This window comes from Cenococcum geophilum, assembly GCF_001692895.1.
Source record: "Cenococcum geophilum 1.58 unplaced genomic scaffold K441scaffold_9, whole genome shotgun sequence".
Lineage (NCBI taxonomy): Eukaryota > Fungi > Ascomycota > Dothideomycetes > Gloniales > Gloniaceae > Cenococcum > Cenococcum geophilum.
In genome coordinates this window covers 867,857-891,129 of record NW_027137567.1, presented here as the reverse complement: position 1 = coordinate 891,129, position 23,273 = coordinate 867,857, and the positions used below count along the sequence as shown (strand labels likewise).

The following is a 23,273-nucleotide window of genomic DNA, read 5'->3' as shown; positions in this document are numbered from 1 at the left end:
CGTGCTCAGCCTCCCTTTATATACTGATGGGGCGTTTGCCCTTTCCCCAGGAAATTTTTTTTGCCCTTCCACCCACCTGCTGGGTTTATGCACTCAACGCCCTTTACGCAGAAAAACGGGAGTGGTGCAACGAAGATCATGGCTTCTATTGGTCAGAATTTCGCTTATTTTCCGGTAAACGAATACCATAGAATCAACTTTTTGACAAAAAAGGTTAGCGATATCCGCTAATTGAATCGATACGTCTGAGCTTGCTGAGGTAATTTTCCCAATGGCTCGTGCGCAGTTGCCGACTTGTAGCAGCCAATTGAATTTTACCTCGGTTCGACCGCCGCCTTGTCGGTTCAACAACCTCCTCGTCGTCACATAGACCACGGATAGCAGGATAGACCGGGTGGATGCTGAGATGGCTTCTTGCGCGCCGTTGAGGATCCTCTCTCTCGGTAAGGCTCTGTGGCCCAAGCCTCGTCGGTCGCGCTGACACGCTTTGAGATGGAGGCGGCATCCGCGGCATATCAAGCCTCCTCATTCTAGAGGACATTATGGAGAAGATCCGCGATGCCAGTGGTCTTGACCATGTCCCGCGACCATGCGAACACTTCGATTTGATCGGCGGCACAAGCACGGGAGGGTAAGGGTCAAATACCCCTCGGTCTAGATTCCTTACTGACGGACTCTATAGAATTATCGCGATCATGCTCGGGAGGTTAGGGATGACCGTCGATAAGTGTATACGAGCGTACAGAAAAGTCGCCCAGCAGGCCTTCACCCCGAAAAGGACCAATATTCTTCCCGCCTCGCCCACCGGCGCCTTCTCTGCCAAAGCGCTCGAGGCTGCTATCAAACAGACGGTCAGGGAGTTCTGCGTGGAATCAGAATGTGTCGCCCGACGGAGCCGAGGCCTCTCAACGGCCGGGACGTGCCCACATAGTGAGATGGAGTTCCGCGACAGGTCATGCACCAAGACGTATTCTCCCGGGTGAGGTGGATTAGGGTAACGGGGCAAAAGGCGGCTGACATCTCACAGCGTTATCCTAGCTATCACGAAGGGTAATATCGACGCGCGGCCGACTCTCTTCACAACATACGACACGTCTGCTAGCTTCCATGGCTGCGCCATTTGGCAGGTCGCGCGAGCGACCTCGGCGGCAACGACCTTCTTCAAGTCTATCACAGTCGGTCGGGACGGGATCGAGTTTGTCGACGCTGGTTTCGGGTACAACAACCCATGCGAAATCCTTATCGAGGAGGCCCGGCGACAGTTTCCCGGGCATGGACAGATGCGAGTCCTCAGCATCGGCACCGGGCTTGGAGACGTCGTCACTATTGATAACAGGCGACTTTCTATCATTAGTGGACTAAAGAAAATGGCCACGACCTCTAAGAAGGCAGCAGCAAGACTTGACGGCCAATACGGTGATAGCGGCCAGTACTACAGGTTCAACGTCGATCAGGGCCTGCAAGATATCACGTTATCCGATTGGGAGAAGGCCAGTAAGATCTCGTCGCATACCCATAACTATCTAAGCGAGAACCAGAGGACGATCAAAAAGTTTGTGGATGACTTTGCCAGTATCGCCCAGGCCGAGGAGAAATATGACGGCGAGACGTCACTGACCATGTACAGTGGGGCGGTTGATGAAGATGGAAGCAGGCCTCAGGATATGCCGTCGACAGCATCCCGTGTTGAAACACAGATGGTGGCGGCGGCGGGTGAACTCGGCAGAGCACCTAGTAGTTAGTGTAGGAGAACTGTACCGTGCTGCGCGATGGCTGCTGAGACTACCGCAGACCATGCCTGCCTACCCTGCCACTACATCCCGCTTCCGAAGAACAAGCGCTTCGTCGGACGAGACGAGACGTTAAGCGCGGTCGAACAGATGTTTTTCACACAGGGGTGTCAAAAAGTCGCCGTTACGGGGCTGGGAGGTGTTGGCAAGACGCAGGTCGCTCTCAGAATTGCATACTGGATGAAGGAGAATAAGCCAGAGTACTCGATCTTCTGGGTGCCGGCCTTGAGTGACGAGGGCTTCGAGCAGGCGTGCACGGAGATAGCGAAGAAGCTTGCCATCGCTAAGGAGGATGAGGAAGCCAAGGAGTCGGTCCGACGGTACCTAAGCTCGGCGGTAGCTGGCCCATGGCTTCTCGTTGTGGACAATGCGGACGACATGGATATGCTTTTCGGGAGTTCTGGCGTGAGAGGTGGTGACGCGAGAGGCGGGATAAACCATTCTCTGCCGGAGAGTGAGAAGGGCGTGATCCTGTTTACAACGCGTTCGAGAGAAGTGGCCGTGTCGGTGGCGGGAAGCGATGTGGTTGAGCTACACGAGATGGACGAGCAGGAGGCGATAAGATTTTTAGAGAAGTCCCTCATTCGGAAGGACCTGCTTCGTGATCACGCGACGGTGACGGAGCTGCTGGGCGAGCTCACGTGCCTTCCCTTGGCCATCACGCAGGCGGCGGCCTACTTGAACACAAAGCAAGTACCTATCACAGAATACCTGGAATTGCTACGAGGCACAGAGCAGGACATAACTGGTCTGATGAGCAAAGAATTCTACGATCAAACTCGATACAAAGGCTCGCAGAACGCCGTGGCGACCACGTGGCTCGTCTCGTTCGACCAAATCCGCAAGACTGATAGCGGTGTTGCCGAGCTGCTGTCATTCATGTCCCGCATCGAGCCGAAAGCTATACCGCAGTCGATCCTACCGTGCCTAAAGTCAAATCAGCAAACGGTAGATGCAATTGGCACACTCTGTGCGTACGCTTTTGTGACTAGACGAGGGGACAGCAAGATATTCGACATGCATAGCCTGGTGCACTTAGCGACGCGGATATGGATCCGGAGGCATGAGATTACGATGCAGACAACAGAGAAGGCAACTCGACATCTTGCGGAGGTGTTTCCGTCTGACGATTATGCAAATCGCGACTTATGGAGAGAGTACCTACCTCATACTCTCCGGCTGCTTCAAGGGAGGGAAGGTATTGAGATGGAGGAGAGGTATGATCTGTGTTTCTGGGTTGGACGATGTCTTAGCGTGGATGGACGGATCAAGGAAGCTGTGAGGTGTTTAGAGGAGGCTTACGGATGGAGGAAGGACCACTTTCCAGAAGACCATCCTCATCGACTGTTGTTGCAGCATACACTCGCTAGCGCTTACCGAGCGGACGGACAGGTCAACGAGGCGGTCGAGCTGCTGGAGCACGTCGTAGCGGTTGAAGAGAGGACGCTCGCCGAAGAGCACCCTAATCGACTGGCGTCGCAGCATGAACTCGCTAGCGCCTATCGAGCGGACGGACAGGTTAACAAGGCGGTCGAGCTACTAGAGCACGTCGTAGCAATACAAAAGAGGGCGCTCGTCGAAGAGCACCCTAATCGACTGGCGTCGCAGCATGAACTCGCCAGCGCCTACCGAGCGGACGGACAGGTCAACAAGGCGGTCGAGCTGCTAGAGCACGTCGTAGCGGTACAAGAGAGGACGCTCGCTAAAGACCACCCTCATCAACTGGCATCACAGCATGAACTCGCCATCACCCACCAAGCGGACGGACAGGTCAACAAGGCGGTCGAGCTACTAGAGCACGTCATAGCGGTTGGAGAGAGGACGCTCGCCGAAGAGCACCCTGATCGACTGGCATCGCAGCATGTACTCGCCAGCGCCTACCGAGCGGACGGGCAGGTTAATAAGGCGGTCGAGCTGCTAGAGCACGTCGTAGCGGTTGAGAGGACGCTCGCTAAAGACCACCCTCATCAACTGGCATCACAGCATGAACTCGCCATCGCCTACCGAATAGACGGACAGGTCAACAAGGCGGTCGAGCTGCTAGAGCACGTCGTAGCGGTACGAGAGAGAACGCTCGCCGAAGAGCACCCTAATCGACTGGCGTCGCAGCATGAACTCGCCATCGCCCACCAAGCGGACGGACAGGTCAACAAGGCGGTCGAGCTACTAGAGCACGTCGTAGCGGTACGAGAGAGGACGCTTACCGAAGAGCACCCTGACCGATTGGCGTCGCAGCATGAACTCGCCATCGCCTACCGAAAGGATGGACAGGTCAACAAGGCGGTCGAGCTGCTAAGCACGTCGTAGCGGTTGAGAGGACGCTCGCTAAAGACCATCCTCATCAACTGGCATCACAGCATGAACTCGCCATCGCCTACCGAATGGACGGACAGGTCAACAAGGCGGTCGAGCTGCTAGAGCACGTCGTAGCGGTTGAAGAGAGGACGCTCGCCGAAGAGCACCCATCTCGGCTTGTATCACCGGATATACTCTTGTATATGTACGAACTATAAGCAGCTAGTAGGGATGCTGTATTATATATATAACTGTCGGATATAGGAATTACTAGTTTGGGCCTTCTTGAACTAAAACACGAGCACTAACCGCTTTGTGGCGGCTCATCTGCCACCTGCAAGCTCACCAACTGCATCCTGCATTTTCCTGAAGTACACGATCCCGTTCATTATTTACGTAAGCACAGCAATATCCGTCTAGCATTGCGGCATCTCTACGGAGTGCGCTGAAGACTCTTCCGCTAGGAATATCTCATCAAACCTATGTCTCTTGCTTAGCACTACCTACCTTTTCCTTTTAGATTTGCTTGCTTATCTGTCTTTCTATACTCCTCTCCTTTACAACCCGTTTAGAGTATTCCATACGTCGCTAGCAGAGGCGAACATTCGAAGGACCATTCGCTAAGTTTCAACTACTGCATGTGCATTTTGGATGAGCATCTGCAGTACTTCAGAGCCAAGCAGAGATGGAAATTCGTATGGTTTTCTTGGTCATCTGAAGCCATTCACGAGGGCACAACCATGACGCCGAATCTTACGTGCACGCCTCATTACTTCCGCTCTTCCAAAGCCTGGAAGTGTTGGCTTCGCCGGTGGAGAGTGCCAGCACGTTTGTTGCCGCCATCAAATATCATACCCACTTAATATGAGAGATTCGCTGCTGCTTGAGAATAGTTACTAAGGCCTCCCATTTCTTACTGCTGACGTGAGCCGGCGTCCGATCCAGTAAACCCACCGCTCACCATCTACACCAGACCTTGATGCCTATAAATGGGGTTCTAAGCAATTTTCTTATCCCGTTTACTCGTGTAAAACCTAAATAACCAATCGAGTTCGTCTTATTGGTTCATTTCCATTCAGATATATTCCACTTGTTTTGAATTCCTGTTACCATGACTAATACGGATTCCATCCAATCTTTCTTCTCGCCTTCGTGCGAAGTCAAAATTCCGGAGCCCACAACAGAGCTTCATAGCGTTGTCTCTCGATGGTCCGATTCTGGCGTCGATTTACCAGCTGCTGTCGTAGTCCCCTCCACTGAGGATGATATCATTGCGGCAATCCGCCTCGCTGAAGCAAAAGGCTTCCGCGTTATCCCAGGCTGTGGCGGCCACGGTTCCTTCGTACCTATCGATGGCAAAACCGTCTACCTAGATTTGAAAAAGCTTAGGACTGTCTCGGTGGATAAATCAAACGACTCGGTCATCATTGCAGGTGGCGCATTGGCCGCGGATGTGCTAAAGGCATGCGTTGCCGAAGGCTATTATACACGTTAACATCACAAAATATCAATCCACCGCATATGCGTATACTAACACTAAAGCAGTCTTCCCTAATTCCAATGCCGTCGGCATGATCGGCGCCTTCCTCGGCGGCGCGTCAAGTGCATTCAACGGCATCCACGGGTTCGGGATTGACAACGTGCTTGCAATCAGGCTGATCACAGCCTCTGGGAGCATTTTGACGCTGACTCCCTCCTCTACCGGCGAGGAGGCCAGCCTCTTCAACACGCTGTGCGGTGCTGGACACGGTCTCGGCATCATCACCTCTCTAACCCTCACGGCATTTCCCATCTCCGGGCTGCGCCTGACCGACAACAAGATATGGATCCGCAGGACCATCTTCCCACCAACTGCCATCGCCACCGCCGCCGAGGTATATATGCAGCTACAACCCCCCGCAGGCCCACTAGTACCCATCCTAGGCTTCGCACGCGCCCCGCCGAACAGCCCAGCCAAGGGCGCGCCCATGATTATGGTCAGCCTAGCATACTTCGGGCCGCGGGAGGAAGCCGAGCAAGCCGCAGCCGCGGCGCTGGCGCCAGACGTCACGGGGCAAGCCATCTCAGCAGCGACGCTGGCGGTGCCGTTCGCCAACATGAACGACGGCGCCGACGCGTTCAACGGGCACGGCGGGCTCAAGGAGATGTACACGTGCATGCTGGAGTCGCTCTCCGTCGCCAGCATCACCAGGGCGTTTGAGCGCTGGAGGAGGCTCGGCGACGAGGTCGAGGATGCCTGCCCGAGGACGTACACGATTGTCGGGAGCTGGAACACGCAGGCGCTCGTGGCGAGTGCGGCTGCGGCTGCGGGCGCTGGGGGCGCGGACAGCAAGTTCTACCGTCACAGGAGTAGAGGGATTATCGTGCAGACGACGGCGTGGTATGGGAAGCCGGAGACCAAGGCTGCTGCGGACGAGTATGGAAGGGAGGCGTTGGAGATTTTTAGGGAGGAAGATGCAAAGAACAAGGTTGCGCCGGCGTCGTTTGCGAATAATCTTCGCTTTGGCCTGGATTTGGAGGAGGTGTACAGCAGAGATATGATCGGGGAGCTGAAGCGAGTGAGGCAGTTGTGGGACCCGAAGGGGATTTTCTGGAGCCCGGTTGGAGATGACAGGTTTCGATAGTTTAAGTCACAAAGAAGCGTATATAGTTCGCTGGCTATGCTATCACTGTCTGGACATCCACTAGGTTGACACTCATCTCCTGCAGTATGGGATAGGGCTAACTAATTACTATTGTTCTATACATGTTACCCACATAGGAGTCATACTGCTTGTTATAGTCTGCTAGTTTACTAAATGATACATAGAAGGAGTGAAATAGGGACATTGCCACTCGCACTCTCTACTCAGCCGCGTCATGGAACAAAACCGTGCCAATGATGCAATGCAGTATATATTCGGATTGGCATCTCGGACCTACAATGCCTTATCCACATATTTTCCTTGTGGGATTCCAGAACGTAAGTCCCATACAACATGGGACAGATGATGATATAAGACGTTGAGCGTCCCAAGAAGTCAATGTAATACCGACAGCGAACATCTTGAGTTCATTTGCCTTTATTTTATGGTTTGCTCCTGCGGGCCTTGGGTTATCAGAGAGTCAGCAGAACCTAGTTCAAAAATACAGGGAGAATAAGGTGAAAAAGAGCCGTTTAGCCCATTCCAGCTCTTGCCCCGATTTCTCTCCCGTGCTACAGTATTTCTTCAACGGTAGCAAAAGCCCTCTTTCCCCGCCAAATAAAGGTGCCCTGCTCTTGATCGTAGGGATTATAGATGCCTAGTATAGAAATGCCCACAATGATATCTGAGCTATCTGAAGTATCTAGGCTACATAGGCTACTGGAGCTACTTGACTATTTAAAGAACGAAAGGCGAGCCTTCTTCTGGATGCTACTAGTCTCCGCTGCAAATAAAAAAGTTACCGCCACTGGCGCATGTTAGAAAAACAAATCCCCCCTCCTATGCTGTTGTCTACAGAGTCTATCAATATATCGCTGGCAAAAAAGTAAAAACGATAAAGAGATGACCTGGACAAAACGCCGGATATGGAAAATGGCAAAAATATAAAGCTCTCATGCAACAACATGGAACCGCAGGTAGTCCTCCAAATGCAATTAACTCTAGAATTCAAATGCCCTCCCATAATACCCCCTGGTATCCTTGCTTGCCAAATCCCAGATGAAAAGGGTCAAAAGGCTCCGCAAGCGTCTGTGATGTTGTATCTCCTCCTATTTAACAAATCGTACATTCCGCCTCTTGGAAGAAAACTGTGCTGTGCTGACGAATAAAATCCGGGAAACCACGTTAATATGTGATGCTAGAAAGGGAAATACGTCTCAAGGAAGGACTCATGGTAGCGACTAGACTTTGAATCAGTTGTTGGCGTCGTGATGGCGCAGGCTCCAAATTTGACACCAATTATGGTGGTGATTCGTAGGGAAGAGGGCGTGGTAGAAAGCTTTCTCAGTGTGGAGGTTTTGTGATGGTAACTCTCAGCAGTGATAAAGATTGATGTCGAGAGAATCCCACAAGTTGAAAAGTGCAAGGCCCATCTCTTGTTGCAGCCAACCCCATAAATAGAAGCCGAGGGTTAGACGTGTGGTCTTATACTACCGGGCCACCCTGTCGAGCTCTCGCCTCGTAACATTATGTTGTCCGGGTAAGCCTCGGAAAGCGGTGATAGAGAGAGTCGGTGGAAAGTTGCACTTTTATGGAAGAGATGGTCGCAAAAGTTTGCCAGGGTTGTTTTAACATCGTCCGATCCTTCACCATGCGCGCCGCTGGGGTGTAGGAAACTCCAGGATCGCCAATCGGGATCGAGACTGGCGGTGCCCCATTCCACTTTGAGATCCGATAGGCCATCTCCGATTTCTGTTTGGAAGGTTTCTTGCGAAGTAAAGGCTAGGGATTCTGGTTTAAGATCGAGTCTAGAGTCCTGCCCTGCTGATTTTTGTCTGGTGGATTCGACGAGTGTCGAGACATCCGACCGAGATTGGGAGAGTTCACTGTGGTAAGAGGGGCAACGCGTGCATGAGAGTATCTCGTGGCCAACATTATTTGCAGCAGCTTGAAATTTTTTAGCCATGTTCATGTATACCAGTGACCAATGAAAGGCATTTACTTACGTTCCGGTCCAACCAAGCTGTGGAAATAACGATGGGCTTGCCATATGCTGATACAAGCAGAGACAGCCGCTATAATGCCAAAAATAACGTTGGTAATAGTATCATTCCACATGCTCGGTGAGCTCCTTTTACTGATAGCCGAAACGGCCGATGCAGTTGCGAGGGAGTTATTGAACTGGCGGGCCACTGCATGGAGAATGGGAGCCATAGCTCATAAAGTGAGAGGAACTAATTAGAGGAATTAATTGAGGGGGAGTAATTGAGAGGACTAATTGGGAGGAGCTGATTGACAGGAACTGATTGTGAGAAACGGATTGAGAAGAACTAAGAGGAAACGAGAGGTGATTGGGACAGACTGAAGAACTGTAGAGAAAGTAGATGCTTGGAGAGGTGATGAAGAATATCTAGCTACACGTATGATCGGGTCTTCCTGTAGGTGTGAGTTGTAACTTCAAATTGATCGCCAGGAATACGACGACATAGGGCTCTTCCTCAGCTCAAGCCTTAAGCTCTTTGGTTGGATACCCGGTCTCTCATCTGCGACCTCCCCGGCCCATGATCCGCCATGCAGTGATTGACAGCACATCTTTCGTCAAGCCAAGTGCGCTTCTGCCTAGCTGCAGTTTCCGCGTGTTCGGTGATGTAAACTGGTAAAGAAAGCTTTAGAGCCGAGGGACTGGAGCTGGCCTGCTTACAGCCAGTAAGAGTGATGAGTAGGTTTCCTCAAATCTGCGGCTGAATAGAAAACTTAAAATTTTCCGGCGGATAAAGATAGGCTCGCGGATAGTTCTGTTCTATTCATCAGCAATGGTTTGCGTATCCGCCTCATGTTTACTGCTGTTGAAGAAAAGCTAAGCGGCTCCAATTCGAGGCTTCAGTGTTCGGAGATGTCCACATCCGCGCTGAAGGTAGAGATAGGGAGAATGTGGAAGCGTTCGGCCGAGTGGGTGCGCACAGCTTAGGTTCATGCTCCAATGACAGTGGTTGATTCGGGCATCAGAGCCTCTGAAACATTCGCTTAAGACTCCAAAATTTGGGTATGTTTTTGCTGCGCCGGCCTGGTGGCCACGCTGGCTGGACTGGCAGACGGCCGGTAAGAACTGGCGAACTACATGCAACTCATAGTTGGGCCGCTTCCTGGGCCACGGGTCAGGCCACGTCCTCATTCGAGATCCCATCTTGGGGCCAAAATTATGCGAGTCCTCCTAGTGCCTAAGGAGTTTGACAGCGGGTGGGGCAGTGGCGAAGTTGCTCTCTTTTAGAAAAAGCAATCAGTTCGTGCAGACGGGCCTCACTTTCGCGACCGCTCTTCCAGGAGCTTCCAGCTCTTCCGGTGAATACTTCTGCTGATAACTCTTTGCTTGCCACTTTAATTCCGCTGTCGACTCATATAATCAATGTGAGAGCGTTTGCGGTGTTTCCGGATTGAATTGTATTAGAAATCAGTTGATCTGAGGATGGTTTACTGCTGCCACTAGGAGATCTTGATTCTGGCGGAGCCTTCTCGGCTCTGGCGGAATCAGCCTAGCTCATCATATTTCGTTCCTGTATCAGCCTTGTTTAAAACCCTCGTCTCGCAACGATAGGAATCTAAGGCGAGCACTCTTCTGAGCTGGACTTTGGGGAAGGTGTTCAGCGGCTATGCCGTTCTGCAAGCTTACGCGAATGTTTCATAAGGCGATAATGAGGCGTTTTATCATCTTCTCAATGGGGATTGAATTTCCATGGAGAACTACCAGCGGCTGAAACCCGTTCCTAATGCTATCCCTTCACATAATTTAGGGTTCAACTATTTTACTTTTTGCTCTAGTTGGCAAGATGCTGCGTACTTATCGAATTATCGAACGTTTAGAATATCTTACACAGATTAATCGTTCGGGGGGCTGGTATCTACTGTTATGTTTTAGCTAAATTCCAAACGCGATGGAAAGCAGTGCGTTCTTACGATGAATTGAAACTTGCACCCGACAAGTTCTCCATGATCTAGGACACTCCCTCCATATCAGAATTTGACTTTTATGGTTGATATCCTTACGGATTCCTTTATCCAGACGACACTGAGGAAAAAGCCCTTTGTAATATGAGGCCCATAAAATGCTACTAGTAAATCGTTACCCCACCAATCTAACGTTGACTGCTCCACCAAGAAACAGCGGCGCAGAAAGAATTGAGCAACTCATAAAACACCGTCAACTCAGCATCATCGTAAACGCAACCTATAATATGCTACAGGAAGGATTTCTGACCACCACAACCTCCAAGACAATCAATACTCCTCAAGACACTACGTCATCACTAAGCACCTTTCTTCCCCCTTACTTGTGCAACGAACAACCCCCAATGAAAGCTCTAATAGGGCGCCACAAAGCGGTAGCACGCAGCCGCAAAGACGATGACGCCACACCACAGCTCGCACCCAACCGCGTGTATATTTTCCGACGCCGCCGTAGCCGTAGCCGTTGCCGTCACTTTGCAGTCAGTGCATCAGCATGTTACCAAGGAAGGAATACCCGAGAGCAAAGCAAGGGGAGAGAAGAAACAGAAAACTGCATGGAGCAGGCCGTGGTGTGGCATATTAGCGAACGGCGAATAGCGTGCTGAGGACCAGGACGCGGTGATTGGGTAACCAGACCCTAGAAAAATCCAATCAAGAGTTTCTTTGTAGAGTTGCGGTGGAGGTGCAGAAGCGGTCTCCTGTTGAGATATGTAATTGGCGAAAAGGTCTGAAATCCACACCAACCAATGCCCGAGAGCAGGCAAGCCAAGCAGTGATAGCAGAGCATCTTTGAAAGCCCCTAGCCGCCTTACAAAGAATGGTAAAGCAGGCTCTCGAAGTTCATGGAAAGGTCAACCGAGTTTCAGCACAGCCATTTTCATCCCTAAAATCACATCAAGTCACCGTGAACCAACCAGATCTCGAAAACAGCTCGCAACAAACAAAAAACAAAATTTTTCACCAGTCTATCATTTAAGTTTTGCTCGATTTTTGGTTCGATCTGATGCCAGCTAGGGGTACAGCAACCAAACCAAAGGAGTTTCCCATCCCATTCCCCTCCACGCCCAATTACAACCGGCGGGGACGAAGAGGAAAAAAATACAATTACAATGCTAGTCTGTTTCCGTCCGCCAGCCGTGTGGTGTGCGTTGCACATCACCGTACGCGCTGGCTGCCCTATTGGAAAAGGAAGAAAAAAGTAGTCTTAACCCAGCTCACCGCTTCCCGCATGCAGAGACCCGAAAATGTCGAGCGGAAGATGGAAAGTTTGTAGAAGAAATGGGACTAGGAGGAACCGTGGATTTGAGTGAGAACGTGTAACAAAGGAGAGAATAATTTAGAATATTGCTCGAAATCATGTGATGGATGGATGGTGGATGATGGGTGAACATCGCCCGCTAATGGTACAGAAAACGCAATCTTTAACTTTCCTCGCAAAGCAACGCAGAATAAAACACGCAAAATCGTTTTTCCCACCCACCAACGCTTTCCAGACTAAAGCAAATATATCCCAGTAAAGAGGAAATAAGATGGTGCCACCGACGGCCACTTTTGCGCGTTTTATGCATATTGCAGCCACACAAGGGGAAAACAGAGCGCAAACGCTCCCATTATTATTGCCCCGCATTACCGGCCAACGATCCACGACGACAAAGCCATGTCGCAGATACGTGTGATGACCTGCTGGGTGCTGGCCTTGGCTTCGTCCTGGATGAATCTCATAGCTATGTTCAACTTGTTGATCTCGTCATTAGGGTTGTTATTCACGGGCGTCGGTATGCTGTTAGGAAACCCGGGGACGCGGCCGCCTGAAATTCGCGCAATAGCAATGGAGTATAGGACATCTCGGGCCTCGATTTGTTGAAGGAGTCCACGCATGGTTCCGAGGGCACGGTCGACTGCACCAGCAGGGGCAGACTCGTTGTCCGCAAACACGACAAAATTGCCCAAATGCTCCCAGAATTCGATTTCCGCCTTCTTCTGCTCGCTGATACCAACGGGATACGGAAGTTGGAGAAGAGAATTCGAGTCCAGGTTTTGGTTTGTGAGAAGGGCTTCTAGTATATCAAGTCGTGCTCGAACTTCTTTAAGGGATAGGCCATCATCTTCCTCTTTGGCTGGCGTGGTTCCGTTCGTGCCATTTGAGGTAGGGGGTGGTTGCCGACAAACGCTTAGCATGTGCCAAATAAGGCGTGCCTCTTGACTAGGTATCCGCGACATGCCGTCATACATTTGATTGTTGTAGAATTTGCAGGTTTCCACGAAATGGGCAACCTCCTCGTGTAGGGCCTTGTCACCTATCATCCTATTGAGGCCGTTATCGTTCGTCGCAAACCAGGTAGATTCCAGGATCGCGTCTAGTCCAGGACAGTAATCTTTTGTGTAAACATTGGTGATTTCAGCGTCTAGCTCAGAGGGAATGGGACTTGTCCTTGCGGGTACTTCGGGAGGGTTGTGTCCACCATAGGGAAAGAGGTCATCGATCTTGATCCGCTTTGCTGGATGAGCACGTGTTAGTGGGGGTCTAGTTATAATGATATATGGCTTTGCGTGCTAGAGAAAGGTATGGGTTCTTTATGCGCTCCTACCTTTAAGCGGCTGACCGTCCGATGCAGCAGATGAGTATGGACTCGCACTGCCTAAACCTGCTCTTAGTGCTGGTGGTAATGCTTGTGCGCTATTGTAAGGTGCTGGAGCCCCTTGCATGGCAGCCGGATCAGCAGCAGCCAGAGCTGGATCAATGGCAGAGTTGAACGAATCGTAAGATGGGTGGGGCCCCGGCCCAGACGCAGCAATAGGCGGTGCGTAGCCTGCACTCGCAGCTGGAGCGTAGCCTTGTGGGACGTGAGCGTATGGGACCTGTGCTGGTGGCGCGGAAGCGGGCGTTGAAGTCGCTAATGGAGCAGCGCTTGGTGCGGGTTGTATTTGAGCGGGGCCTGGTTGCTGTTTAAATATAGGGTCATAGCCCATGCACTCGCGCTTGCTCTTTTGGCAGTTTCGGCAGGTAGGATGAGCTTCGTCGCACTAAACGTGAAAGAATGAAGTCAGTGAATTGTATATAGAGAGACAAGATATGCAGTCGAAATTGAGATGTAGGGTAGGTTTGGTTCTCGCTTCTGGCGGTGGCTCGGTTACGGACGACAACCCGCAGTTCTCCTCGAAAGCTTCTACTTCCTCCATCGAGCATTGACAGCCATCGCGAAATCCAACCGGATGAAAGTAGCAAACTCCCAGGGGTATGCTCACCTTTATTCTCCGCTTGCGACACGTCAAACAGCCCGTCTTGGTCCGACGCTTGATCTCCTTCTTGTGTCTCCCTCCCGACATCATCCTCGGCTCTCCTTGCGGAGGTAGTTGGTACCGCATCGCGAGATTGTGTGGTGAGGATGTGATGTTCATTTGTTGGCCCGGTGGTGGCAGGGACTGGCCGGGATGGGGAGGATAATACGCGCTCATGGGAGCTACGGGAGGAGGAAGCGGTGAGCCCATCGGCTGTTGGCCGGGCTGCGACTGCGGTGGAGGCTGTCCCTGATTGTCCTGCAAACGTATGGGAGGTAAGTTCAACGAAGGCAGCGACATATTCGAACCCGTCGGCGATGCGCGGTATGGCTCTTGGCCCGACTGGCCCTGAGGCGGAGGATAGGTGTAGGTAGGCTGCATCGACGGTGAGGGATAGGAGTGCGGTGACGGGTAGGAAGTAGGCTGTTGCCTCGACTGTGAATTATTCTGCTCGGCCATGCTAGCTTGGGAGTAATGCGACAATGCAGGAGAGTACGGCGCGCTGCTGTTCGGTGGTTTGTGATAATCGTGTGACATTCACGCCTGGCGGTGAATGGGCCCAGATGGTCCCACCCGGCACGGCGTCGAGACTGCCCTGCCTCGTGTGTAGTCGCACGTAGGTGTAGGTGTCCCCAAAAGGAGCGCGTCTGCTCAGGCGAAGTCTAGGGGAGCGAAGCGAAAAGCTTGACGTGGTTTGGACGGGACGAGGCTCACAGGCGAGAGGGAAGGGAGAAAAGCAAGCGGAAGGCAGGCCGAGACGCAGATGGCGGGAAAACGTAATCGACCGATCGGGATCGGGGCGTCGAGCTAGACAGTCGGTGAAATGGCAGTCCAGGCAATCCAGGGGTTTTTCTTTCGGTCCTGGGCTGCTGGGGCTGTTTGGGGCTGCTGGGGCTGCCGCTTAATAGGGACCTCGGTTTGAGGCACGGCGGCCGCTGGCGAGGGCGACGACCTGAGCGACGGGTCCAGTAAAACTAAGGAGAGAGAGACGAGGTCAGCAATGCACTCTTTCGGGTGGAGCGCGCAAGCTGGAGGCTCGAGTGCCAGACGGGGCAGGGGGGATCGCCAGCGAGCAAAAGTGGCAGTCAAAAGTCGGGCGGGATCATGCGTCAAGAAATGCGAGAAATAAATGCGCTGAAAGGAAGGGTTTGCTTGGTTCCCCCCATTGGCTCTCCCGGCCAACCCCAACGTCAACGCGGAAGGTCAGTGCAGCGGTGCGTTAAAACTGACTGCCTGGTGGCTGTGCGAGGACGGGATGATAAGCGATGAGGGCCATGGAGGACAGGTCGCGTCCGTCCGCCGCGCAGTCACCCACGCCCGAGGGAGAGAGAGCGAGAGTGAGGGAGCATAAGGCAGAGGGCGTGGAGAGCAACGCGCGGAGAGTGCAGAGGGAGAGGGTGCTAGCCGCCTGTCTAGCCGGCAGCTCAAAGCGAGTTTGGCGCACAAAGGCAGCAAAGCAGCAAAGCAGCAGAGCAGCAGCTTGAGGAGGTGCAGTCTCGACATACCTTGAGGATGGGTGCGTTTGTGCCTGCAAATAATAATCCGGGGCTTTCTTCGCTTCGCTCGACACTCTTGCTCAAGCGAGCTGCCAGGGGACTCGGGCGGTTCGTCGTTCGCTTTTCGCTTCGCGCTCTGCTGGTCGCTGGACTGCAGGACTGGTACGGTCGCGGACTGGTCTAGTGCTGCCCACGCACGAAACGCGATGGAATATGGATCACCGTCTCGTTGCGCTGCTTGGAATGAGATGAGATGTGGCCCTTGAGGCAGATGAGAAAAATGTCTTCCTCTACTTGGCGCTAGGCCGCTTCCGTCTCTAGACCCCAGCTTAGTCAATATGGAGAACCCTCGATGCGCCTGCACCATGAATATGCCAATAACTAGGTAGGCATGCACCAGGGGAACAACCTTCTGCCCCCATCGCCAACACCAATGCACGGGATAGGCCTCCGCGTCGCTCTCGGCACCTGAAAGGTAGCTCGGCGCTCGCTGGTGGTTCGTTTAGTGCAAGAGGATGAGCAGCATAGCCGTGGATGGGTTAAGCGCAGCGGCATGTGGCCCAATCTGGAATGTCACTGAATCACCCATGACATGATCAGCCCTGGCCATATTACAAAGGTGCATTCGACCTGGCATCCGGCGGCGCGCTGCTCACCATTCGGGAATGCCTCTCAGGGTTACGAAAGGGGCCGCCTGGTAGTACCAACGGCCTAGCCTGTGTATAAACCCCGACGGAAGATTCGGATAGATTGCTCCCCACGAGCGCGAAAGCACCCCTGGAGCACCTGATCTCACGCGCTGTCTTCTATTCTATAGAGGCATCTCTCCCGCATCTCTATCATTCTGGAAGCCGGGTTCGCTCTGTACGCAGCCTCGCCGCGTGTCACCAGTTACAGCACAGAAGCCAAGGCGGAATAGAACAGGGGATGAGTTGTTTCGCGGCCCGGCTATCCATCGGCCTGCGCATCGGACTCGGTCCCCATCATCGATACTGCTTGTGAGGAGAACTACAGGTGCTGACGAGAGGATATAAATACCGCGGTGCGCTGTTATTTTCGTAATCGTAAACGCGTGTTTGCCCGTGCTCAGTTCCCGGCTAGGCAGGTCTTGCTGTTGGCATCCCACCCATGGTGTAGATCTAGACAGCCAGGTAGATAGCGAGCATGAGGCAAAAGCCCTTTGACGCCGGTGTTATTTCCGAGATACAGCTTGAGTAGATTGTGCCACATAGACCTGCCCACGGGTAATGGCAGAGGCAGCCGTGAAGTATTGCACAAGCACAAACTGACAGCGGCACGGGCTGCTAGGCCACATGAAACAAAGTGACATGAAGCAGTGTCGCAGGAAAGATTAACCAGGAGAGCAGATAGGACTTCAGCGGAGGCAGGGATGGCAGTGTGCGACTGCATGGAGAACAGCCGAAGCAGCCAGAATTCTCTGAGCGGATGATGCACGAGCTGTTCCTATCCACGCCGCGAATCTGCGATCGTCTTGGACCCCATCTCCAGCATCCTCAGGGTGTATCCCTGAAGTGCAGCCGTCATTCCTGCAAGACACCTTTCTAGAAAGCTTCCAACCGCCGCCAACCGAGCGCCCCAGGGCCGTTAGCTGTCATCAAAGCATGTGCACAGCGCATAACCCTCTAGGACCGGCGACACTCCTGGGTCCTGCATCATCTCATGAAAACGCCTCCATCTGCTGCAGCCAGCTAATCTGCTTCGTCTCAACCTTCGGATACTTGCTCGTCCCATGCTATGGTTGCGACCAAGTACTCTCTCCCTCGCCACAACCGGAAGCACGGGGTCGTAGGCCTGCACGTATCCAGAGTCATTTTGACAGGTAGCACGACCGATGCAGTGTATGGAGCACAAGGACGATCTCGGCATGACAAATAATCGCCATCTTCGGTGTTCTCCCACGCTGGTGATTTTCGTGGAATCCAAGAAAGGAATCGTGAAGCGATAGACTCCACACAGCCAACCAATTTCATTTCCCCGTCGGGGCAATAAGCAAAGGCTCAAATGCAGGAGCTCCCCATGGTGTCCTCGCCTCGGGTAAGGCAGCAAAAGATACTTGGCAATCTATTCGGTTTTCTCTATTCTATCTATGATCCCCATACCGTCCAAAGCATATAACCCTAGCGATGATTTTCTATAGTAAAAGCACCAAATTCAGCTTTTCCGGTTGTCGTGGACCGAAATGCTCTAGAGAGGTTTCACATGTCGGCTTGCTCAGGCACGACAGTGTTCAGTTTCCCTTTTTCCAGCGCGGCCCGCACGTTGCCAATATTCCATTCCTCTACAGCCGTTTGGGTCTGAAAAACATTCGGCAGTCAGCAGCGTTCAGTCATCACCTAAGCATCATCTTCCAGCAACCTTCTCGGCTCTGTTCCCGTACATCCGTGACGTAGATCAAGCGAACTTACCTCTACAGTCCAAGTCCCCATATGCGGCAAAAGCATGACATGAGGATTCGCAACCAGACCCGGATGCACCTTCGGCTCCTCCTCATACACGTCTAAACCGCAAGACCACACATGACCGCTATCTAAAGCCTTAACCAATGCTTCTTCGTCGATGACGGCCCCTCGAGCAGTATTCACGATTACAACTCCCCTTTTCATCATCTCAAACTCACGAGTGGATATTAAGTGGCGGGTATTTTTCTAGAACATCTGTCAGCTTGGGATGCCCTACTTTATGGTATAACTGTACGCGGTGAGGACAATACGGAAGCCCATTGGGTCGGAAGAATAGAAAGGCGTAGTAAGAGAACAACGCCGCGAACTTACATTCAAGGGGAGATTCAGACTAATAACGTCGCTGGTCGAAAGTAATTCCTCGAAGCTTAGATATTGAGCGCCACCTGCACGCTCATCGCTTAACTTATTACGGTTACAGTAAACTACCTTCATCCCAAACGCCTCTGCCTTCTTCTTAAGATTTCTACCAATCCCACCCATGCCCAATATGCCTAGCGTCTTGCCTTCCGGGTCATGGCCTAGAGGTGGTGGAGGGTGACCCCGCCATCCGCCTTCGCGCAGAGCAACCATAGATGTGTTGAAGCCGCGAAGCGCGCCAATTATGAGGAACATATTGACATCGGCTGTCGCGTCGTCGGCGGCTGTGGGCACATTCGAGACTTTGATGCCACGTTCTGTGCAAGCATAGACGTCCACTTGATCATAACCGGCTCCTGGAAGGATTGATGGTGAGCGCGCTACCCAATTGTTCTAACAAACTAAAATGTGAACACGTGCTTTGACGTCAGACAGGTTGCGGAGGCCCCGAGAGAAGGCAGACTGCAGCTTGAAATTTCCGCGGAGAATCCACTGGGGTTGCGGAACGGCCAGCCTTGACAGCTTCAGTTACGTCGCCGAAACTTGATTCGCTGAAACCTGCCTCAAATGTGCTCTTGCCAAGGCTAGATGCACGTTCCGAAACTCCAGTCTTCTGTGGTCAAGAAACTGGAGGCGGACGAGGTGAAGGAAAGCTTCGATCTAACATAATTGAACTTCGACTAACCATTGTGACATATAAACTTCAAGCTCTTTGGTAGGACCGCGACCAGCTCCGCATCGAATAGACCAGTTATATCTACGCTCCCAAACGTGCGATATACAGCGACGATACCCTCCAGCCTCCCACTCCTACACTCTTCTAAAAACTCGGCGCGGCTACGAGCTGCGGGTACAACGATGTCGGCGAGGGGGGAGAGCGAATTCCATGACTCGTGGGCGCTGTGAAAGGTGCAATCCTTGTAAGACCAGTACTCGTATAGAATCCGAACGACGGCCAGGCAAGGGGGAGGCTGGGATACAGTAGGTCGCAATACACAAAGGGCAGTAGCCGGTCACGGCACAGGTGCCTTGGGAAACGGAACAACGTACTGGTCAATTTCTCCAAGCTGGAGCACTTTGGGCTTTGTCATAGTGAGAGCGGCGGGAAATAGTTGGCCCATGCGGGCTATGATAACAGCGACGGGAGAGGTGAAGGAGGGGGAATGGAAGAAGGGGGAATGGAAGAAGAGGGAAGCAGCGAGCAGTGAGGCTGGTGGTCAAGTTTTTAGGGAATAATGGAATGGTGGTCGAGATAACGGCCTTCTTTTTTCTGAAGATCCTGGTCGGCTTCTGAGGACCCTGGTCGGCTTCTGATGCCCCGCGCCTTGGGCCCGCGAAATGGTCGATGGGCGGCCGACAAAAAGGCCCCCCTAGCTCTGGAGTACTTCTCAGATTCTCCGCACAGCCCTTGGACGCAGTTCTGAGCGGTGAGGCCGAATCTCAGCGCCTTGCAGTGGGTCAGATAGGAAGACAAGTTTTGAAAGAATCGTGGCACTTTTATACCACATAACGGCGCTCTCGTTATCGCAGCGGGCTTGGCAATGGCATGGAGACATGGACAAGGTGTGCAGTTCCTGGGCTTCGGCTTTGTGTTCGGGGGTCCGTTCCACTGCCGTGGGTCAGCATTAATCGCGGGCAGGCGCCAAAAGACCTCCATTGATCTTCACCATTTTCCTCTCACTGCCTCCCACCGCCCTCCACTGTCCTCCACTGCCTCCACTCTCTCCACTCTCTCCACTCTCTCCGCTCCCTCCACCCTACAAATCACTCCGCTACTGCACATTCCAAACACCCGTGGGGAAACAGCATGGTAATTTTCCGGAAGCGGTACATTCTTCCGATAACTTCCACCAGCAACAGCAAGGCTTTCGGCCCAATTCGCCCCGCACCTGGCCCCACTAGAATCATTTTCAGCTACTCATCAACCCACACGTTGACCACCTGTTGACGCTGCAGCTTAAGTCCAGCAATCCTTGAGGTCGAGAAAACGCGGCAGCTAAGCAGCCGAGAAGATTAACGGGTATCTCTATCCAGAAAGCACTCGGAACAAAAACGTGCAAGGATGAAGGGTATCCCTGGCCCCTTGATGACATGATTAGATTACCGCCAACATGATTGGAGGCCTTAAGCCTATTGGACAAGCCCTAAGCCCCTCCATTCTGTTGGGCTTGCTCCTGCTTCCATTTGTGTGCCATTTGAAGCAGCTTCGACATCTTGGCTGCACTTTCGTCGTCTGCTGGGAACACGTAATCCATATACTCTTCGAATGAGTCGTCGTCCAATTTCCTCCGCTTCTTGACCTTGCGCGGCATTTGTGCATCGACCTTTTCGATGTCCGCAGGAGACCCATGCGCCGTCTCAAACGACTTCCATGCATTGAGGAGGGCGACTCTCTGCAAACCATAGTTAGATATCGATATTGAATCTGCAAGTTGACAAGAACAAGACCTACCTCTTCCTTGAGATCTTTCTCTTTCATGCTCTTATAAGCTCTTTCAAAAATCTTCCTCGCCCGTGCCTTCGCCTCCTCGCTAACCGGCCTCTCTTCCTCTTCATCGCCTTCTTCGTCATCCTCAGGCACCCCGATTTCGAATTGGGCCCAGCTGATCCAGACCTTGACATGGTCAGTCTTTTGTAAGAGCCGTTCGTACAACTGCCTGGTGCGGTCATATTCTCCCTCCTCCTCTTCGAAGTCAATATATGACTTCCAGAGAAGCTCGGGCATATCCAATTGCGGTTGCTCGACAGACAGCTCAAATATTGCACGTGTTCTGTCTAGGTCGTCGAGCCCACGTTCCAGTTCTGCGAATTTAATCCAACCCTGACAGTTCGCCGGGTTCCACTCAATATACTTTTCGTAGAGCGTTCGTACCCTCACGAACTCAAAAAGCTTCAGTTCCAGTTCAATATAGCCTTTGAACAGCTTGTCTTTCGGGCACATCCCAAGCGCCCGACCTAGTGTTTTCCTGGCGGTTTGCAGTTGCCCTTGCCGAATCTCGAATTGTGCTGTCATCAACCAGACCTTTGCGAAGGTAAACTTTTTGTGTGGGAGAAGTTTAAGACATTCTTGGTAGATCTGTCTCGTCCTCTCAACGTCCTGGTTCGTCATTTCTTCGTATAAGGCATAGAAAATCCAGAGGTAAATGTACCGTCTCCAGTGGCGCTTTTCTTGTGTCGGCGGTATCTGCGCTATTGCTCGCTCGTATACATCACGTACTCGATCAACATCTCCTGCAGTCTCCTCCTAGTGGGTGTTAGCTACGGATTTAGATGGAAAATTCGGGAGATAGAAACATTAAGGCAACATACCAAGCGAGCGTGGTCAATCCAAGCATCATAATTCTTGGGATTTTCTTTGACTTGTTCCTCATATTGAACTCTCCGCTTAGACAAAATGACATCTTCCACACCATCGCGGTCTCCAAATTGTTTCTCAAAGGTTGTGTAAGCTTTGTGCAGATTTACCGATTTCGAACGTGGCATCCGATCAAGAGCAAACTTATATATCGCCCTTGCTCGTTCGTACTCCTTGAGCCTTGCTTCAAACTTCGCATAAGCCATGAACAGCTTCTCGTCCATAAAGTCGTCTCCTAGAGTTTCTACAGCCATTCCGTAAACTTCTCGGACAAGATCACTGGTGCCACTCTCTTCTTCGAACCGCGCCCACTTAATCCAATTCTTAGGTTCCGGATGTACTCTGTGGGACAATGTTAGTATACTTTACATAATATTCGTCTATAGGGGTACATACGCAGTAAATCGTTCGAATATTGCGCGTGCCCTTTGCATCTCTCCGTATCTCTTCTCCATCTTGATATAGGACGACCATGCTGCCTCGTCTGGCTCCCACGACATCCATCGTTCAAAAATCTGGCGTGCTCCAGCTACATTACCGAGAGTTTCCTCCATATAAACATATTTATACCATAGCTTGTCCACTAAACACATGTCAACAGATATAACAAGTTAGAAATGATAGTACTCACCCCGAGGTAAGATGGTAACAGCTCTATCAAATAAATTGCGAGCATGATTTCTAGGGCACTATTAGCACGCGCCATATAACTATTAAAGATGTGCATACATGTTACGCGTTCGCATTTCAGATTCCGTATATCTTATCCACAAGACAACGGATGTGGGATCTACATCGAGAGCTCGCTCAAAGATCTGAGGTGCAGTCAGCATGCCAATCTAGAGAGTTGCTGGATAGGGAGGTAATGCATACCGATCTAGCCCTGCGATATTCCTTCTGCTCAAGCTCCCACTGTGCGTACCTATAGATTTTGTCAGAATATCCCAATAACCTAGCATCCGCAGACTTACCGCATCCAATTGTTCATATTCACTCGATTGCGCCGTACATAGTCCTCGAACTCTTTACGCTTCCTGCCTGCTCTATGTCAGCTCATATTTGAGCTTTTCAAATATTGCCAAAGAGTATCCTACCTTGGTACTCATGAAGCTCCTCAAGATCCGCAAACCTTTGGGTCGGTGCTTGTAAGCCTGGCTCTTGACGATCCACAGCTTCACGCAGCAGCTGCTCCGCACTGATCTGAGTCGGCGCTGCGGCTTTGTTCTTGACCCGGGGAGGGCCTCGTGAAGTCTCCATATCGAAGGTATTATACGTCGAAGCCGAGAAAAGGTTACAAGGTGTGTTTTCGTTGGAGGTGCGACACGACGAGAATGAGGGCAAGCTTGCAGATAATAGGGAAACCTATCGAGAGGACCTAGGATCAAATTTGAATGGCCTTCCGAAAGTGAGCCGAAAGAGAGACCCAGAGGCGACTTTGAGCAGGTCTGTGGTGTGATGTTGACGCCGAGCTTGAAATGAAGTCTTGAGGATAAATCGCGAGCTTTGAAAATGGAGTTCAACCTCACCGCCCGGCAGAAACTTTATTGGTTCGGCGCGACATCACCAAGCCTCGATATTGCTCATTTCTTCCA

The 23,273-nt window shown here is 51.9% G+C and overlaps 8 protein-coding genes across 8 annotated transcripts; 4 read left to right on the top strand and 4 right to left on the bottom strand.

The window, feature by feature from the left end:
* Nucleotides 1-491: 491 nt before the first annotated feature.
* On the top strand, nucleotides 492-1,742 carry K441DRAFT_546735 (FabD/lysophospholipase-like protein; the record flags this gene model as incomplete). Its single annotated transcript, XM_067642880.1, has 3 exons — nucleotides 492-631; nucleotides 683-967; nucleotides 1,028-1,742. Coding segments are annotated over 3 exons (1,140 nt in total), but the record flags the coding sequence as incomplete, so codon positions are not given.
* A 27-nt stretch (nucleotides 1,743-1,769) lies between these two features.
* Nucleotides 1,770-4,097, top strand: K441DRAFT_547338 (TPR-like protein; the record flags this gene model as incomplete). Its single annotated transcript, XM_067642905.1, has 2 exons — nucleotides 1,770-2,312; nucleotides 2,382-4,097. The coding sequence occupies 2 exons, from the start codon at nucleotides 1,770-1,772 to the stop codon at nucleotides 4,095-4,097; spliced, it is 2,259 nt and encodes a 752-aa protein (XP_067507010.1).
* A 1,099-nt stretch (nucleotides 4,098-5,196) lies between these two features.
* Nucleotides 5,197-6,709, top strand: K441DRAFT_674937 (FAD-binding domain-containing protein; the record flags this gene model as incomplete). Its single annotated transcript, XM_067650814.1, has 2 exons — nucleotides 5,197-5,575; nucleotides 5,631-6,709. The coding sequence occupies 2 exons, from the start codon at nucleotides 5,197-5,199 to the stop codon at nucleotides 6,707-6,709; spliced, it is 1,458 nt and encodes a 485-aa protein (XP_067507009.1).
* Nucleotides 6,710-8,029: 1,320 nt separating this feature from the next.
* Nucleotides 8,030-9,317, bottom strand: K441DRAFT_363768 (uncharacterized protein). The gene is made up of 2 exons (XM_067641403.1): nucleotides 8,716-9,317; nucleotides 8,030-8,656 (listed from the first exon to the last, which is right to left on the bottom strand). The coding sequence occupies exons 1-2, from the start codon at nucleotides 8,921-8,923 to the stop codon at nucleotides 8,181-8,183; spliced, it is 684 nt and encodes a 227-aa protein (XP_067507008.1). The 5' UTR covers nucleotides 8,924-9,317; the 3' UTR covers nucleotides 8,030-8,180.
* Nucleotides 9,318-10,663: 1,346 nt separating this feature from the next.
* Nucleotides 10,664-11,515, top strand: K441DRAFT_363438 (uncharacterized protein). The gene has a single exon (XM_067641400.1). The coding sequence runs from the start codon at nucleotides 10,810-10,812 to the stop codon at nucleotides 11,314-11,316; it is 507 nt and encodes a 168-aa protein (XP_067507007.1). The 5' UTR covers nucleotides 10,664-10,809; the 3' UTR covers nucleotides 11,317-11,515.
* A 645-nt stretch (nucleotides 11,516-12,160) lies between these two features.
* On the bottom strand, nucleotides 12,161-14,662 carry K441DRAFT_363446 (uncharacterized protein). Its single transcript, XM_067641401.1, has 3 exons — nucleotides 13,958-14,662; nucleotides 13,300-13,735; nucleotides 12,161-13,209 (listed from the first exon to the last, which is right to left on the bottom strand). Exons 1-3 carry the CDS (start codon nucleotides 14,525-14,527, stop codon nucleotides 12,338-12,340), a joined length of 1,878 nt encoding a protein of 625 aa, XP_067507006.1. The 5' UTR covers nucleotides 14,528-14,662; the 3' UTR covers nucleotides 12,161-12,337.
* Nucleotides 14,663-17,702: 3,040 nt separating this feature from the next.
* K441DRAFT_546545 (uncharacterized protein) lies at nucleotides 17,703-19,417 on the bottom strand (the record flags this gene model as incomplete). The annotated part of the gene is made up of 5 exons (XM_067642869.1): nucleotides 17,703-17,801; nucleotides 17,913-18,152; nucleotides 18,279-18,682; nucleotides 19,012-19,226; nucleotides 19,377-19,417. The coding sequence occupies 5 exons, from the start codon at nucleotides 19,415-19,417 to the stop codon at nucleotides 17,703-17,705; spliced, it is 999 nt and encodes a 332-aa protein (XP_067507005.1).
* A 1,053-nt stretch (nucleotides 19,418-20,470) lies between these two features.
* On the bottom strand, nucleotides 20,471-22,938 carry K441DRAFT_547504 (cell cycle control protein; the record flags this gene model as incomplete). Its single annotated transcript, XM_067642916.1, has 9 exons — nucleotides 20,471-20,719; nucleotides 20,779-21,570; nucleotides 21,636-22,023; nucleotides 22,078-22,264; nucleotides 22,313-22,362; nucleotides 22,411-22,496; nucleotides 22,555-22,603; nucleotides 22,653-22,722; nucleotides 22,776-22,938. 9 exons carry the CDS (start codon nucleotides 22,936-22,938, stop codon nucleotides 20,471-20,473), a joined length of 2,034 nt encoding a protein of 677 aa, XP_067507004.1.
* Nucleotides 22,939-23,273: the final 335 nt, after the last annotated feature.

What these genes read in the sequence shown, in the direction of transcription:
- K441DRAFT_363768 (XM_067641403.1), bottom strand. Translation starts at nt 8,923, where the DNA reads ATGGCTCCCATTCTCCATGCAGTGGCCCGCCAGTTCAATAACTCCCTC. An exon ending in CAGCTTGGTTGGACCGGAAC is followed by an intron (nt 8,657 to 8,715) that starts GTAAGTAAATGC and finishes AAAAATTTCAAG; the next exon opens with CTGCTGCAAATAATGTTGGC.
- K441DRAFT_363438 (XM_067641400.1), top strand. Translation starts at nt 10,810, where the DNA reads ATGCTACTAGTAAATCGTTACCCCACCAATCTAACGTTGACTGCTCCA.
- K441DRAFT_363446 (XM_067641401.1), bottom strand. Translation starts at nt 14,527, where the DNA reads ATGTCACACGATTATCACAAACCACCGAACAGCAGCGCGCCGTACTCT. An exon ending in GTCGCAAGCGGAGAATAAAG is followed by an intron (nt 13,736 to 13,957) that starts GTGAGCATACCC and finishes TTTCACGTTTAG; the next exon opens with TGCGACGAAGCTCATCCTAC. An exon ending in GGACGGTCAGCCGCTTAAAG is followed by an intron (nt 13,210 to 13,299) that starts GTAGGAGCGCAT and finishes GTGCTCATCCAG; the next exon opens with CAAAGCGGATCAAGATCGAT.